This window comes from Tenrec ecaudatus, chromosome 16 (genome assembly GCF_050624435.1).
Source record: "Tenrec ecaudatus isolate mTenEca1 chromosome 16, mTenEca1.hap1, whole genome shotgun sequence".
Classification (NCBI taxonomy): Eukaryota; Metazoa; Chordata; class Mammalia; order Afrosoricida; family Tenrecidae; genus Tenrec; species Tenrec ecaudatus.
In genome coordinates, this window is record NC_134545.1 from 7,159,503 (window position 1) to 7,177,248 (window position 17,746).

Below are 17,746 nucleotides of genomic sequence, written 5' to 3' on the forward strand. Positions count from 1 at the left end.
CGATAAGAGCTGTAAGAGCCCCCAACAAAATGATTTAAAAAAAAAAGACTCCAGTCATTATTCACTGAATTAGAACATGTATCATTGCCTTTGTGAACTATGTTATTTAAAATGTCAATTGAACTTGATATCATTCCCTCCCTGCTCCCCTCCCCTGATAGTCTTGATCTCTCAGGCTGAGTAACAAATTTCCTTCAAGTTATTTAGTTATCTATAAGAAGTTTTCATAGCTCTCCTAGCAGAGATCTTTTAAAAAAAATCATTTTATTGGGGCTTGTACAACTCTTACCACAGTTCATACATCAGTTGAATCAGGCATGTTTGTACATATGTTGCCCTCATTCTTTTCTAGACATTTACTTTCTCTTGAGCCCTTGGTACCAGCTCTTTTTTTCTCTCCCCACCCCCCATCCTCTTAACTCCCCGATAGATTGTACATTGTTATTGTTTTTATCTCTCACACCGACTGCTGGCTCCCTTCCCCCATGTTTTCTGTTGTTCATCCCCCTGTAGAGGGGCGTATGGTTATGTGTCGATCACTGTGATAGGTTCCCCCTTTCTCCCTTCCTCTCCCCCTCTTCTCCCTACCCTCTGGCATCACCATTCCCACTCCTGGATTCTGTGTGTCGAGAGCTCCCATCCCTTTCTGTGCCTGTGTACATGTTCCAGTCTAGTCTGAACTGGGAAGCAGCACTGGGGTCATGGTAGTGGGCGGGGGTGTGTGTGTCAGGAAGCCTCAAGGAACCGGAGGCATATAGTGTGTTTCATCGATGCTTTACTGCACCCTGGTGACTCATCTCCTTCCTGTGAGCCTGTGTGGGGAGATTGTTCCCCTATCTACAGATGGGCTTTCTTTGGATCTCTGCACCAGCCCACCTCGTTCTCAACAATATGTTTTTGTTTGTTATGTGTCTGCTGATGCCTATTACGTGGTCCCTATGACTCCTCATGATCGCACTGGCGGAGAGCTTCTTCCATGTGGACTTGTTGCTTCACTGCTGAATGGCAGCTTGTATAACTTCAAGCCTTTAAGACCCCAGACGCTATATCTTTTAATAGCCGGGCATCATCTGCCTTCTTCACCACATTTGCTTATGCACCTGTTTTGTCTTTAGCGATTGTGTCGGGAGGATGAACATCTCAGACTGCCGATTGGTTAGAACAAAGTGTTCTTGTATTGAGGAGAGGATATGAGCAGAGGCCCAAAGTCCATCCCCTACCTCAGTGTATTGCCATATAGATACATGTACATGAACCAATACCTCTTTTTTTGTGGATTAATGTATTTACATATGTACACCACTTTGTTTATATCTTTATCCATTGTTTTGCTTCCTTGATCCTTCCTCTGTTTCCTTTTACCCTCCTCCTACCCCACTGCCACTTTCCCCTTATTTCTGCCTCTTGGTACCTCCTCTCAGCTAGTTTGCTGTTGCTCCGACCCCCCCCCCCACCACAACCACCACAACCACCACACCACCCTCCCTCTCTCCTCGTCTGAGGGTAGGGTAGGTCTTTGACTTGCCTCAGTGATGTGAGCAGTTTGTATTTTTTGACCCAACAGTCATTCCTCTTTCCTTGGGGAGTTGCAACAGTATTTTCCCACTGGGTGTGGGTCTCTTAACTGAAACCATCAAGATACCTGGGAATTTGTTCCAAATGCACATTCCTGGACACACATACCACCACCACCACCACCACCACCACCACCACCACCACCGCCACCACCACCCTCCGGGCCCAAGGACTCAGGATTCCTGAGGGTAGGACCCAGCAATCCCTGTTTTCATTTAACCTCTCTGCAGTGAAATGAAGAAAGTGGGAGACCATCAGCTGGGAATGCCTCAGGGCCACGTTTATCACCACCTGGAGGCAGCCGACCTGAAAGTAATAGCAAAGGTGGGCAGGAGAGACTAGAGGTGGAAAGAGATTGGCAGAGACTTCCAGTATCTGGATCAAGCTGTTCTGAGTTTGAAACCTACTTCCGTGAAGTCCCCCCACCCGCACCCCAACCCCATAAACTAGGAAATTCGGGTTTTGTCACTTTGCTATCCTACTAGACCGTAATGGAAGGGAGGAGGCAAATGCTGAAAAAGAAGACATTCTGTTGAGTTTGGCAGATGGCCATAAATGTCATAGTTTGTGAGCGTGTGGAAAAAGTGGTGGACATGAGGCACTAGCCTGTTTTGAGTAACAGAAGCCATAGCACACCTCACACATCTGTGTCAAAAGATTCCTTTTTGTTGTTGGGTGCAGGGCATTGAGTCTGTTCCAACTCATAGCCAGGCGGTGTAAACAGAGCCCGAGACGGCCTGGTCCCACGTCATCCTCACAGTCATCGGTATGTTGGAGCCCACTGATGCAGTCACTGTGTCAGTCCATCTTGTTGAGGGTCTTCCCCTTTTTTCAATGACGCTCGACTTTACCAAGCATGACGCCCTCCTCCCGGGACTGCATCCCCTTAACATGGATGTGAGACAAAGTCTTGCCGTCCTCGCTTCTAAGGAACCTTCTGGCTGTACTTCGTCCAGGACATAATTGCTTGGCCTTCTAGAAGTCCATGGTTTATTCAGTTTGAATCGCCAACGCCGTCATTCAAGGGTAGAAATTCCAGTCTTGCTTACTCATTGTCCAGCTTTGACATGCGTTTGCCTCGTTCGGAAATATCCTGGCTTGGGTCAAGCACGCTTTGGTTCTCAAAGTGATGTCTTTGACCTATTGCCCTTTTTTGTTTTTTAGACTATCACACTTCAAAGAGGTTTTTGTTGTTGTTGTTGTTGTTGTTTTTGCTGCAGCAGCAGATTTTCCCAATGCAATATGTCTTGCTGCTTCTACAGCCATTGAAAAGATCCCTACAATGTGGATTTGTAGACGCTTATAGACAGTTTGGATCTCAGCAAGGAATTTGACGAAGTCCTTTTGCAAAATTCTTCAGGACAAAGGAGAGAAATGTGGGCTAGGTAATGGTGCAGTGGGCTGGCATCTGCAGAATACCATAAGTGACTCGACCACTTAAAGAGTACAGGCAACTCTGCCCAGCACCTCACCCAGCCAACTTGTGCCCAGCAGTGAGTGAGAGGTGACAGGTGGAGGGAAGTCTCTTGGAATGGTCTTCGTTCCCACCTGCCTCTCTCAATGTTAGACTCTTACAATGAGAACCTGTGATTTATTTATTTATTTTTATGAATCAAGCTGCCTACATCAGCTGCTCTGCCAGAAGAAGAATAGCCATTCCAATGTGCATAATGCAATAGTTTAGGAGGCCTGGGCTGGGAAAGGGGTGGATTATAGAATTTTAATTCTACTGATTTGGGGGCCTGTGGTTCAGCTGATTTTTAGCCCTTGAACAACGAGATCTAGATGGTGAGCTCTTTTCAATCCAGGATAAATCTCTAGTGATTCTGTTGGATACAGGCAGAGAAGGCCTGCTGAGTAGCTGTGTGGACGGGCCCAAAGCTGGGAGCTATGGCTTGACAGCCAGACTCGAAGCGACTGCAACAGACTGCACATCTCAACCAAAGTGAGCCTGCTACCGTTCCATGTTAGGCAAAATGCAGTCTGGATTAAAAGCGCAAGCACCCATGGGAAGATCGAACCAGTCGGCAGCTCACAGATCAACACTGTGCAGGGGGAAGGAGCACTCTGCTGCAAGACCATGCCCAGAGTTTGGGGTCCAGAAGCAGGCTCCCCAGAACTGATGACGAGGATGCTGAGGATGGCAGGGCCTCAAAAAGCTTGTAGGGACAGGGAATGGAAAGCTAATGGAAGTCTCCCAGGAACTCTTGGAAGCCCTTTTACAGGAAGAAGAGCTCGGGGCCTGAGCTGTTCCTTTTCAGCTGGGAAAGGAGCATTTTAACACAAGCCCCATGGGCGTCAAGCCGATTCCGACTCATCATCACTGCCCTACAGAGGAGGCTATCACGTGGGAGAAGAATTCAACGGATACAGCGTGATTGCAGACCAGTCGAGAACAAATGCCTGAAAGTTAATAATGCAAGGTAGATTCAGCCCAGAATGAGACTGCTGTCGTGATTGTTGTTGTTTGATACCATCAAGTTGGCTCTGACTCATAGTAACCGTATGTGCAGCAGAACTCTTATGTACTGCACTGCCCGGTCCTGCAGCATCTTCACAACTGTTCCTCTGCCTGAGCCCATTGTTGCAGCCACTGTGTCCGTCCAGCTTGTTGAGGGTCTTTCTCTTTCTTGCTGCCCCAAGCACGATGTCTCTGGCGGTTGCATAATTCATGTCAACTTGAAGAGATACAAATGTAGGGGGAGGCTAGCCTGTCAATCAAGTCACAGTCTGACTTGTGGGGTATGACCTTCTCATAAAGTATGGTCCTGAGAACTTCCCCACCTCTCTCTGCCTTTATCTTCATGCCGGCGAGTCATGCTGAGACCTGTGATCCTTCCACCGCCATTGGATCCACAAGACTTTTCACCCACCAGCCTGTGATCTTCCTGTATTTTGCATCATTGCTTATGGCTGCATGAGTCTAAAGAGGGGGTTAATGGGCTAGTATTGGACTTATGGGCAATCTGGACTGGGATGTTTTCCTGATCTATAGCTACTTCTTGATATCAAACTCTCTCTTACGCTAATATGAGTGTCGCTGGGTTTGTTCTCTAGTCAACTGGGCCTATGTCCTTCTCTAGGGTCCAATGTATGTGAGATGAAGTCTTGCCATCCTTGCTTCTAAGGAGCATTCGAACATGTAGCTCACAGCTACCAGTTTAATTCCAGCTCATGGGACCTTCGAGGGCAGAGTAGATCTGCCCAACTAGGCTGCCAAGGCTGTAAATCTTTCCAGAAGTAGACTGCCTCACCATTCTTCCTTGGAACAGCTGGTGGGTTCCAGCTGCTGGCCTCTGTTTGCAGCCCAACCTATTACCCACAGCATCACCAGAACTCCTTGTTGTTGTGATTGGAGCAGTCCACATATGGAACAGGGTGCCTTTCTGCAATCTCCATCACTTTCCTGGAGGCCTGTAGAAGGCTAGGGAGTTGCCTGGAACATCTTTTGCAAGTCATTCTTTTCTGCCTGCCTCGCTAGCTCCCAGCCTCTCCCCCCACAACCCCTCACTGATGCCTTTGAAGTCCTTTGATTAAATCATCGGACTTTCTGAATCACAGCTGCTGTTCCTTCTTCCTTTTCTCTCTCTGTCCTCCATTTACTGAATGGAGCTAGAATCCTTGGTGGTGGTGAATACAGTTCTAAATCCCATGCTTACTTTTAAACGTTTCTGAATCAATGGCTTACCAAGAAGCCATTGAAATTCAATGGATTAAAAAAAAAAAAGAAATTCAATGGATAAAATAAATTAAGCACAAACTTATGTCTACATAAGAGAAACTAGAGCCTTTTGCATTTTGGGGGCTGGATTTATAGTAAGTTTGGCCCCTAATAGACAACATTCCAGTTTAGAGATATCAACAGGTTGAAGAACCAAGGACATTAAAAACAAAACAAAACTAGTTGCCTCAGAAGATATTCTGTCAGTTGAACTGTGTTCCATCGGATTTCCAATGCCTGGTCATTCAGAAGTAGTTTGCCAGCCCTTTCTTCCAAATCACCTAGGGTGGACTTGAACCTCTAACCTTTTGTTTAGCAGCCTTGGTTTTAAACATATTCCCCACCCCGTATGAAAATATAGAAGGGGAAAAATCCCAGCAAAAACTTACGGGGTCTGTTTAAGAGAGGATTTCAGCCTCAGGAGACAGAAAACTTGCCAAGAACAGCCAAATGGGTGACGGCAGTGTCTCAGCAGTGCGAGTGTGACAGAATCGTGACTCTTCTCTGAGAAAACTGAGTGCTATTTCGCTCTGCTCTTGTTTGCTTTAAGGAGCCCTGGTGGTGGAGTAGGAAACCAGTTGGGCTGCTAATCTCAAGATCAGAGGTTGAAACCACCAGCTGCTCTGCAGGAGAAAGATTTTTTGACTTACTGTAAAGAGTTAAAATCTCAGAAAGTCAAGGGGATGGGGAGGGGGAGGGGGGAGATGGCACTGAGAATTGACTCAGAATTGAAAACCTAATGACCCTTCCTAGCTATTTTCCTGAGGCAAGTAGCTCACATTTCCTCCCCATCCCTTTCCTTCCCACAGCCAAGGAGTTGATTTCAACTCATAGGGACCCTACAAGATAGTGGGTTTCAGAGATTGTAACTCTATGGGAATTGAACAGCTCATCTTTTACCCACGGTGCAACTGGGGTCTCCAAACTGCTGAACTTGTAGTTAGAAGCCCACTCTACCACCCGGGCTCCTCCCCTCCTCCATAGTTGGAAATCAGTAACCTTCCTTTACAAGTCATGGGACTGGAGTGGCTCAATCATTCCAAAGTTGGATGCTCAATCATTGTTTAAGTGTATGCAATACCACTCTGAGTGCTGATCCTAGATGAGATGTCACAGTCCTCTTGCGATGAAGCTTATTATGCCTATCCTGGGGCTCCATGGCCATGGAGTCCAGTCGGAGGCTGGCAGCAAACAGCTCAACAAAAAAGCAACATCAGAGGTAAGTGCTGTGAAGAAGATGAAACTGAATGATGTGACAGAGGCTGCCCGAGGAGCCTGGCCCTATGAGATTGGGTGGAGCACAAACACATCTTGGGAGGTGACCTTGAAGTTGAGAACTGGATGACACGATGGAAGAAGGCCTGTCCCTAGGAGGATGGGCATTCAAGCCCTCAAGAAGCTTAGAAGGGCCCTAGAGATCCTAAGTACTTGACAAGTAGAAGCCAGGCCACAGAAAGGAGATCCGAATTCAAATAGCGAAGATTTCCAGGCTGAGAAGAGGTCCTGACTCTCCTGCCGCGGTGCTGGGTGAGGAGGCAGAGGAATCCTTAGGGTACTAGTACAGAACCACCAGCCCTCCATCACCACACCCCAGACTGCCATGGGCCTTTAGGAGAGGCTCTTATCCTGTGGCTCAGGCAGTTTCCACCTTAAGTGCATCACCATACACAAACACATTTCGGTTTGTTTTGCTCTGTGTAGTTTTCTTGGCCCCTTGCCAAGTATCAATCAAAGCTGCTTGCCAGCCTCTACTTCTTGGAAATAGTGAAATGACATGCCTGATCTCCCACCACCACCCCGCCCGACCTGCGGAATGCCCTGAGATTTGCATTTGCTGGAGGAAGTGCTCCACATTTGGTGGCATACATTGGGCTGCCAACCACAAGGTTAGCAGTTTGAAATCACCAGCCTCTCGGAGGGAGAACAATAAGGCTTTCTACTCTCATAAGGAGTTACAGCTGGGAAACCCACGGGCAGCTGTCCACGGCCCTGGGAGGGTCACAATGAGTCAGAATTGACTTGATAGCGAGTTGTTCATGTGGATGTGTATCTGTGCTACCTCCTACAACATACTGTACTTGTTGAAGGTGGCTGCCTTGTGATGTATGCTCAGTTTTGGTCATGGACTCAGAGAAAGGTCTCTCCTTGGGAAATAGGAACCATTGCTTTCTATTGATGACATTTCTTTTATCTTGCTGTGACTTAGGCTTTGAATAGTCCCCCCAGAAGCAAATTCGTGGCTTAAGAATAGCTTTTGGCCCTCAGACACCCAGCAAACCTGGATCTGAACCTACTTCCCGGAATCATCTTTCATTCAAACAAAAGACAGGCACGTAAACGGAACAAACAACACCTGTCAAAGACTTGCTCCTCAGAGAGCACAAGGGCAGCATTTGCTGAAATGCTCAGAAAGCAGGAAGGGGCAGCAGAAATGGGCGAATGAGAAAAGGGGAACCCAGGGTGGAAGTGGGAAGAGGACTGTTACCCAAGGGGGATTGCAACCAATGTCACGAAGCACACTGTGCATGAACTGCTGAATGGGAAGCTAATTTGTTCCGTACGTTTCCAGCCAAACCACAATAAAACGTTTTAAAAACGTTGCAGGCATGAAGTCCCTTGTCCTACTGGGGAAAGTGGAATCTAGACAAACCGCCTTGATCTTTTCCACGTCAGAACCCAACGCCTGACGCAATCCTAGCTGCATTTAGTCTTTGCAGCCTAGCCTGTGACTTCTCTGCCGGCGAGCATCACTGGCTTCGGGGGGCGGGGGGTGCTATTAAAATTAAAACCCCCGACCTCTCCGGAGACAGGGAGCGGGGACAGTGGGGCCTCTCTGCGGGGCTCCCTGACCGGGGCTAGAAGCCTCAGGAGTGGGGGAGATACTGCGTGCGGTGGCGCTCCCAGCTTGGGGTTGGGAGGGTGCGGCGCCCCTGAAGCCACAGACGAGAGCCTGGGCTCCGCCATCCACGGGGCCTCAGGGCCTCGAACGAAGGGCCCTTCCACCCGTGCTCCTATTAGGCTCGGCCACCCCGGTTCTGCAGCGGCGGCGGCAAAGAGGACCGTGAGCAGCAAGACAGAGAGAGGACAGGGGCTCGGGCGTGCCTCGGCGGGCTGCAGCGCGCACTGCGCGGGCGCGGCGGCGCGCGCCGGCCTCGATCCGGGTTCCTGGAGCGGAGCGCGGAGGGGGCGTGGCTTGTGCGGCGGCGTGGGCGCGAGGAGGGAGGGAGCCGCGGGGAGGGGGTGGGGTCGCGCCGCCCGCGCCGCGCTGGGCGCTCTCGGCCAATGAGCGACGTCCACATGCCGCGGCGGCGGCGAGAGGGGAGGCAGCGGCCGATAAATGCTATTAGAGCAGCCGCTGCGGAGCCGTCCCCGACGCCACCTCCTTCGCCGTCGCCGTCGCCGCCGCCGCAGTTCCCTCAGCCGCTGTCGGGGGTGACGGGGGGAGAAAGCCGAGCCAACGCGCCGCGCACCACCCCGCCGGCTCGTCCCCTCAGCCACGTTCGGCCCTCGGGGGTCCACCGGCGGCCCCTCGTGCGGCCCGGATTGCCTCCGGCCGGGCTCGGCCTGCGGAGCCGGCGGGCGGTTGAGGGCAGGCGAGGCCCTCCCTTGTGCCGAGGCTCGGAAGGCCGGCACCCAGTCTGCCCGTGCGGGTGCCGACGCGGCCGGCCGCGAGCAGGGTGGTTGCCGGGTAGGGGCGCGGGGTGATTCAGCGCCCGCCGGGGAGGCGGAAGTGGCCGGAGGCGGCGGCGGCAGCGATCGGCCAGGGCACGCCTGGGCACCCGGGTGCCCGGGTGACACGAGCCGGCGGCGGCCCGAGGGCGAGGCCGAAGCGAGGAGGACGCCGGAACGCGCGGGGAGGCCAGCCGGGCCCCGGCCGCCATGGAGAACGCGCACACAAAGACGGTGGAGGAGGTGCTGGGCAACTTCGGCGTCAATGAGAGCACGGGGCTGAGCCTGGAGCAGGTCAAGAAGCTCAAGGAGAGATGGGGCTCCAACGGTAGGTGCCGCGCCAGGGCCGCGCGCGCGACCGAGCGCCAGGGAAGATGGCTGCCCGGCCGCGTGGGCCCCGGCCCGGCTCGGCTCGGCGCCCGCGGGGGCTGCAGCGTTCGAGCCGGGCGAGGGAGCTTGCAGGCGGGCGCCCCATCGGGCTCGCCACCTCGGGCCTGGACTCGAGGCTCCCGGAGCCCTTGACCTTCGTGGCGCGCAGCTGGCGCGGTGGCCCCGCTGGAGCGCGAGCTGCGGCCCCTGCGAGGCGTTTCGTCGTCCGTCCCCAGTCGCTTTTCCAGGTGGCCTTGACTTTGGGAAAGCCGCTGTCCGTTCTCGGGCGCTCCCCAAAGTTACACACCTGGCAGCAGGGATGACACAGTTGAACCGATTCCTCCTTAGGTCCAGGAGGCTGGTTTCGGTGGCGGAGCCGTCACGCTTTGCATTAAATCGCATTGCAGGTTTTATTTTAGTAGGACCTTCTGTATTGCAATTAAAAAAAAAAAGCCAAATGTTCGCAAATCTAGGCCTGTCACAGATCTGCCTTCCCAAGAATGGGCTTTATGGTGTTAGCTGTTCTTCCTCGAGGAAGGCAAAGTGCTAAAATGTCCTTTCTTTTTCTTTCTCCCACCTCTCTGACCATGCATGGCGAATCTCTCCGTTCTACAGAGTTACCAGCTGAAGAAGGTAAGTCGCCTAACAGCTCATCCCCCTCCTTCCCCTCCTTTGATTTGATGGTGTTAAGATGAAAGTTACAACAAATAAACATGCTTGTTTTCTAACAGGAAAGACCTTGCTGGAACTTGTGATTGAGCAGTTTGAAGATTTACTAGTTAGAATTTTATTGCTGGCAGCGTGTATATCTTTTGTAAGTATTAAATTTTTTTTTCATTTTTATCTTGTAAAGAAAATTTAAAAGATTGAGGCTATTCCATAGATGAAAACCCAGAAAATAATGGTGCTCACGGGGTGAAAACACGTTGAAGGAGAAGTGTATTATGTCTTTACGTTAAAAAAAAAACCTAACATAAAACTGACATTTCCGAATTATGAACGAAACCCTGGAAGGTATTCATGTTCAGAAGAGAACCGGTGCCTGGCTTTTATAGAACAGACTACCATGAGCCTGACACAATCACCTTCCTAATTGTATTTAACATTGACATTGTTAGAACCTCAAATAGTACAGGTCTCCTGGAAACTTGGGGTATTAAAAAGTGGACTAAAATGTGAAGGCCCTGCTGCACCTAGAAAGTAGAACTGAAAAGGAATATTCTAGTGCCTTGTCCCTGCTGGTAATGGTGGAGGTGACAATGGTTCTGACGGTGACAAGAATGATTATGGCAGGGATGGCACTGCTGTTGACCAAATTTGGTCACTGACCTTTAGGGTGGTATATTTATCGAAACTGGACCCCTCTCTTGAGTGCATCCCAGGTTGAGAGAACAGGGTTCAGAAAGTTGGTTCTGGAACTTTAAAAAAAGAAAAGAAAAAAAACAAAACCCAGCAGAGTTTTTTTTTTCATGTTCTGTGTTGCGAGCCTGCTCCAGTTCGTCCTGTATGGTTGCTAAGGAACTGGCGATATGTAGAGAACTGTTGTAGAAAGAGGAGGGTGGCTGGGGAAATAGTTCTAGGTTTTGGGGGGTTTCCCCCCTAAGTTTATGATTAATTTATTACATTTTTTCTTGGGCTTGACACTTTGGGGTAAATTTCCTAAAAAATGTTTCTGAACAGGACACAGATAAGATGTTCCTAAACCTAACAGCATGAGATGCCTTTTTGTTCCTAAATTAGCTATGGCATTTTATTCTTACAAAAACATGATAGGAAGTGAAATCCATTCAGGCGATGCTTTTCTCCAGACTTGGTAAAATTGACATGAAGTAAGATGCAAAGTAGATTTATGAATGTAGTTGACATAAAAATAGGTAAAGTTGGAAGGATAGTAAAGGTGAAGGCAGAATATATTATTTTTATTTGGCATTGCACCTGGTTTTTGGTTCCTAAGACCAATAGATCGCTACTATTCTTTGAAGGTAAGAGAGTCGTATTTCTAGGTCGGAAGCTCAAGAGTTAGTAGTTCTTGCATCTTTTTTGGTAAAAAGGTGTCATCTTCGGTCACTCAGTTTAAAGTCTAGTATTTTGTTTAAACTGTATTTACAGTATGTATGGTCTGGAATGATTTTGGAGTTTTATTTTTCATTTGTATGTGTACAGGCCTCAGGGTCTGCTTCAGTCGTCATGACAGCCATGCGATAGAATGGCATTTTGAGAACTAAATGAAGCTGTGGAGGGAACAGGTTGTTTTTCATATATATCTCACTTAAAGTGAGCATCCGGTGTCACTTTGTACATAAATTCTGTGAGACGGAGCCAAGTGGTGTTTAGCCATTAGTGATTCGGTCCCCAATACAAGAGTTTTCTGTATTTGTTGAACAAAATGGAGCATGTCACATAGCAAACTAGTTGGCACACTGTATTTCTCCACACCTCATGTCTGTGTCTTTGCTTTAATCTTTTGTGAAATAGCCGCCTCCCTGCAGGAAATGCTGCTTTACCAGTTAAGAGAAACTCGTTTACCTGTTTGACTAACAAGTTGCACTCCCTTGTCATGGAGCAAGTGACGTATCGAGGCTCGTAGAATATGTTGGGCTGTAATTTTGAACTTGGCTCAGTTCACTTGAGATTAACAGTGGGTCCAGAACTGGTCCAACAAAGTCTTGCCCGGCTTCTCTATCGTAATTGAAAGCATGGTTTGGAATAATGCTGCTGATGTTGTAATAAAGAAGCTACGGGGTGTTAGGGTTTTCTTTGCTCTGAAGCAATCAGGAGCTATAGGTATTTCCAAGTGAGTTTTGAGTTTGCTGTAGGGTAGCACAGTGGCTTGTGGCAGCTTTGTAGAACTGTCTTGGAAGTGAAATTTGAGTTACCTTTGGGGGTTTAATGCTCAGGAAACGAGCGGTGGTAGATTTTTATTTGTGTGTCACCAGCTGGCAGTATTATCAGATTTAAGTAGTTTTACTGCAGCATTTGCTTAAATTTGCCTTAGTTTCTTTGGTGAAGAAATTGTGGGTGTTAAATCTCTGGTTTCATTTTCTTATAGGGTTGACACTGTGGCATTGCACTTGACCTTTTCATTCTTCATTTCTCTATCTCACAGAAGGAAGAGCTGTGTGTGTGTGTGTGTGTGTGTGTGTGTTTTCCTTTTAGTTTTAACAGGAACAACGCTGAGATTCAAACTCTTGGATGCATGAACATTCAATTCTTGGAATATATGTCTACACCCGATACAACAGCAGACCCCACTGAGTTTTAAATATTAGGCCTTAGTAATTGGTTTCCAATGTTAACCTAACTAGTGAACTGTTAACCATAGTTAATATTTTGCTGCAGCAGAAAGTCAGAAATAACATTACAGATTTGTACTCTCGTGACTGGTTAAGGATAAAGTTTAGTTAATTTGTAATATTTTTAATTTATTATCATCAGAAGACAAAGTCTTTGGAGGTCATTTCAATTTCAACAAGTGAGCTTGTTATCACAGATGCATGTGGAGAAACGCTGAGCTTCCTGAATTCGACACTCAGGTCCCTCTGTCATTTGATTTTGTCCTCATCCACCTCCGGTAACGTCTCTGCCCCTCATACAACTCATTTCGCTGCTTACCTGGAATGCCCTCCCTTTTTGATTTTACCAAGTCTTGGTGAACAAAATGGACAAAATCCCTAGCCTGGGGATGAATGTTTTTGTGGCGAAAGTCATAAGACACAAGTTGTGCTGTGGAAAGAAAGGAAGGAGGTGGTGGTTCGAGGTGCTATGCAGTGTCCAGGAACGGTCTCTAAGGTGACCTTCAGGTCCATTTAGGACACAAGGCCTCCAGTCACTTGTAAGGTTTTCTCTGGTAACCTTTCTGCTCCCTTCATCATTCTTCTACCTCAGCCACCCAGGGCTTTAAAATGCTACTATACCTTTTTCAACTGGACTTTCCAAATTTTAGACTCCTTGAAAGGGATTCCTGACAGAGCCTAGGTTAGTATTTTGATAGAAATGGTATAATGAAATGAGCCTGTGGAGCTTCCTTACGGCTGTCGAGTCGCTGGCTCCTAGTGACCTAGTGAGTTTCCAAGACTAACACTTCAGAATTGCTTTGGTTTTTCTCCAAAGTGTGTATCTATTCAGGAAGCATTTGACAGTACGTTATGTAATACTTATAAATTGTATGATGGGTGGGGAGGCTCGGGGTTAAAAAGGAAAGTGTATTGAATGGGCAATTGGCTTTTCCCAATTTAGAGATTTTCTTACAAGGTGTGAAGGTTGAGGTTTTTTTTTTTGTTTAGAAGATTGTTTTCTTAAGTCTGTAAACAGAGAGGATGAGGCCTAATACAGATATAACATTTCACAGTGATCCTTTTTGGGGGGTGGTTTTATTATTTTTGATTTTTAAAATAATCTGGAGGAAAAATTCTGACATTTGTTACTTTGTGTGGTGGGGAGACCTTGTTAAGAATCCACCTATGTATTCCCACATATTGATGTGGGCACCGAGTCACCATACCGTGTGGCTCTTCCCAGTTTATTCCAGAACACGATTCTTTAAAAACTTGGGTTATAATTTGCTTCCCTCGGTCACCTCTTCAGTACTTCGGCTGTGGACCGTAAGTCTGCACGGTGAGAAGGCTTTGGTAACAACTGGAAGCTACCCTATCTATCCTACTCTAATTAAATACAGTTTAAAACGTGGCTTAGTATTGAATTAGTAGATCCAATATTGGAAAACATTGAAGAGTGAGCAAATTGAAACTTTGAAGCTACATGCTGGTAGTCTCAGAATACCAGTCCTGCTGCTGTGTGTGCGCGCGCGTGTAAAGCAAGCAGGAGCAGGAACACTGGTGGGCTTCAAAGCACACAGTACTTGCCTCTTGTGCTTTCTTTCCAGATGGTTTTGGGCAGGGGTCCTCAAACTTTTTAAACAGGCCCAGTTCACTGACCCTCAGACCCGTTGGAGGACTGGACTATAGTTTTTTTTAAAACTGAACAAATTCCTATGCACACTGCACATATCTTATTTTGAAGCAAAAAAACAAATGGGGCAAAACCACCCAGCGGGCCAGATAAATAAATGTCCTTGGCGGGCTGCAGTTTGAGGACGCCTGGTTTAGGGGGTTTGTTAATGTTTAAAATGTGTCTACTGTCACTTAGGGTTTTGTATCTTAGTTTATTCAATAGGTAACAGCTGTAAAATTCACAGCAAAATTGAATGTTTCCATCAACGGACAGCCCTCATCAAACAGCCTCTTCCTCCTGATTGCCTTTTGTTTTATTTGTTCCTAGTTGCCGTCCAGGCCATGGCAACCGTTGTGCAGAGAGCTCCCTAGTGTTTGCAGCTGACCTTTCCCACGCCACCCCTGTCCTCAGGGGACACCTTGGGTCGAGTTTGAACCACTGATCTTTGTGGCTATAGAAGACAAGCTCTTAACTGTGCTAGCTACCTAGGGACTCCTCAAATTGAGATCTTCTTACTGTAGACCAAAACTGACCAACTCTTCTGAACTGAAGGGACCAGCTCTTGCTAGTCCACTAAACCTGGCTCCCTTTCATAGGATATATAGCTTTTCATTCTTAGGTTTGTTGTGGATGTTTAGCTTGTTATGATGATTCCATTTTAAAGAGGTTTGCCCCTTTTTTTATCCTGAAGAGAGCTAAATCCAATCTGTATCTTAACTTCTAATCAGTGCCTCTGGTTTCAAATACTTAATTGAGAGCGTGGTCTGTCACACACAGACATTTGAAGCCCTCTTTCCAGCTTCAAGTTCACGGGAGTTCCTCCTGGAGGAGAGGAGCACTGCTGTAAAGAGGAGCCACAGGTTTCTTAGAGCTGAGGTTTGCCCTGAAGGTCTGTCCTGCTGTCTTAGCCAATTCCTGGGCACCAACTGTTACGGGCTGTGTCTGAGTTTGTTCCTCGGCCCTGCCAAGAGGGAGGCTCACCCCTGCCCTAACAAGGTGTGAAGCTTATCTCAGAGTTGCTAATGCCTCCCTGACCTTCTCCAAAGGTCCCAGTTGCTCTTCAAGTTGCAATTTTTCTCCTCCAAGAACTAATGAGGTTTCTTATTTCTGATAGACTCTTTGGCAGAGGTTTGGAAAGCTAGTACCAGAGCAGCTGTGATCTTGCATCCATCACAATTTATAACTTCCTAGGGAGGCTTTCAGCCTGGCGTCAGGCCTAGCTTTAACCCCAGCAGTGCCTTAGTGGAAGCAGGCAGCCGCTCCCACACTGGGCCCAGGCGGGGCCAGCCTGCTCCCTTACATCATTGGCAATGGTAGCTGGCATCTGCCAGGAGGCTTGTGCCTTACCTGTTCCTAGGGGCTCCTGCTTTTATTTTGTTTTTTGCCTTATTAACATGTTGGACTTTGCCTTTAAGGGATTGTACTACATTCCCATGTGGTACATGCAGTCATGTGGCTTCACATTGCTGCTTCAGGAGATGGGAAAAGATTGTACCCCTTGTCCACACATTTCTTTAAAGACACTCTTTTGCTGTGACATAATACACCCCTTTTAAAGACAAGTCTACCCAGATTGAGTCATTAGACCCAGTGAACAGCTTTTCTGTTTTGTTAATCTTTTAACCATCAAAGTAACTTTTACTGTGCTTCTGTTACCATTTCAAGATTCACCATTGTGTTTTTAAATTATTTATTTTGGGGAGGGGGGTGCTTGTTTTTACTACCTTTGTGGGTGCATGTTGAGTTGGCCAACCATGAGGTCAGTAGTTTGAACACATCAGTCCTTAAGGGTGCCTAGGAGTCTATATCAACTTAATGGCAGCGAGTGGAAACAACTTTTAAATCAGAATAAGGTCACATTTGTGTTAACCAGGAGTTGACTTCTGCTTAGTTTTCTTGGGACAGTGACGCATGTCCAGTTACCAGTTCTCGGATAGCATGTGGAGCAGCAATTAGCCGCTGGAGGCGAACAGCTGAAATACACGCCCTGAAGCTTGAGTTCTGATCTAGCTGCTTTCACTCTGATTTTATGCCACCAGTGGATATTACTTAGGGAACTATATTGCCCAGATGAATGCAGTTGTTGACAGTGGTTCTTAAATTAATTAGTGACATCGTCTTCTGAGTATGGGTAAAATGAATGGGATTCATTGCCACCTAGAATATTTTATGTGTGGTCTAAAATGGGGATTTGCCTACCATGTCAAAAGGCCAGTGAACTTTTAAGGCACTGCTGCATTGTGTGGTCTCATGACTTAGGATCAAGACCTAGCTAGCTAGTGGTTTTTATCTTTCCATCTTAACACATGCCATTTCTCTTTCAGGTTTTGGCTTGGTTTGAAGAAGGCGAAGAAACAATTACAGCCTTTGTAGAACCCTTTGTAATTTTACTTATATTAGTAGCCAATGCAATTGTGGGAGTGTGGCAGGTAAGCAAAATTCTGCAAGCCCTAATCTTAGTAATTTAAGCATTTTAAACTCTTAATCTTTTTGGTATGTTTTTCCTGATTTGTTGAGCAAATATGCCACTGTGGAGTGTCTTCATGTTTCGTTTTCCCTTGTGCATGGGTGTGTGTGTGTGCACGCTTCTATTTGCTGTTAACACTGTTCATCTTCCATGGTGGTAGGAATGAGAAACTGCTTTACAGGGAAACCAGAATCTGTTGTATGGCTGTCCTATCACCGACTCCTAAGCTCATGCCAGCTCTTGATCTGCTTTAATTTTTGATAGAGTTTAACAGTGAGATTAATTCTTCTAATTACTTTTGATTTTTGATATGTATAGCCTTACAGAGGCAGTAGAAATACATTTGAGTCTGTCAGAATTATCCATTTCTAATCTTAATATATTAAAAACCTGCATATGGGATTTATATGGAACGGTGGCCTATTCAGAAGACCTTAGTTGAGCTTTTTCTCTGTCTCAAAAAAGACAGCTTTGTTTAGATTTTAGTACAAGTGTTCTCTTTGGAGCTATGTGGGCAAAAGAAGAACAATTTCACAGAATTTGATTTTAAAATAATAATGGGTGTCATGTACTGCCTGAGGTCCTTCAGGTACACTCCATATTTGACCAGACATGGCAGTGAAGTTCAAGGCTGCTTGGCTAGCTTTGTCCAAGGCTGTAGCTAATTCATAGACTATGTGAGAGTTGAATCCAGACCCTGAGTGATCTGAATTAGAAGTAAATCTTAAAACACTTTCACAAGGTTTTTGAATTTGTATTTTTATTTTCTTTTTAAAGAGCACTCTTCAGTCTTAATCCTATTTCCATTTTATGTAACACAAAAAAGTGATAAGATTCTAGTCGTGCTAAGTCACTTGTCTAATCTTCGTGGGTACGGATGGAGAAGCAAGTATCACTTTTTGCCAGAGTCATCAAGGAATGCTTCTTAGAGGATGTGTAAGCAGTTGAGATGAGAGAGAAATGGAGACTGGGAAGAATCTTCCAGAAAGGGAATG

At 46.9% G+C, this 17,746-nt stretch overlaps 1 protein-coding gene across 1 annotated transcript in view; it reads left to right on the forward strand.

The window, feature by feature from the left end:
• Positions 1-8,636: 8,636 nt before the first annotated feature.
• ATP2A2 (ATPase sarcoplasmic/endoplasmic reticulum Ca2+ transporting 2) overlaps positions 8,637-17,746 on the forward strand; it is a 46,427-nt gene continuing 37,317 nt past the window's right edge. Inside the window, exons 1-4 of the mRNA XM_075534451.1 lie at positions 8,637-9,293; positions 9,950-9,967; positions 10,066-10,148; positions 16,609-16,713. Of these exons, the coding sequence (XP_075390566.1) occupies positions 9,176-9,293; positions 9,950-9,967; positions 10,066-10,148; positions 16,609-16,713 (324 nt within the window). The 5' untranslated portion in view covers positions 8,637-9,175. The remainder of the gene's footprint in view (positions 9,294-9,949; positions 9,968-10,065; positions 10,149-16,608; positions 16,714-17,746) is intronic.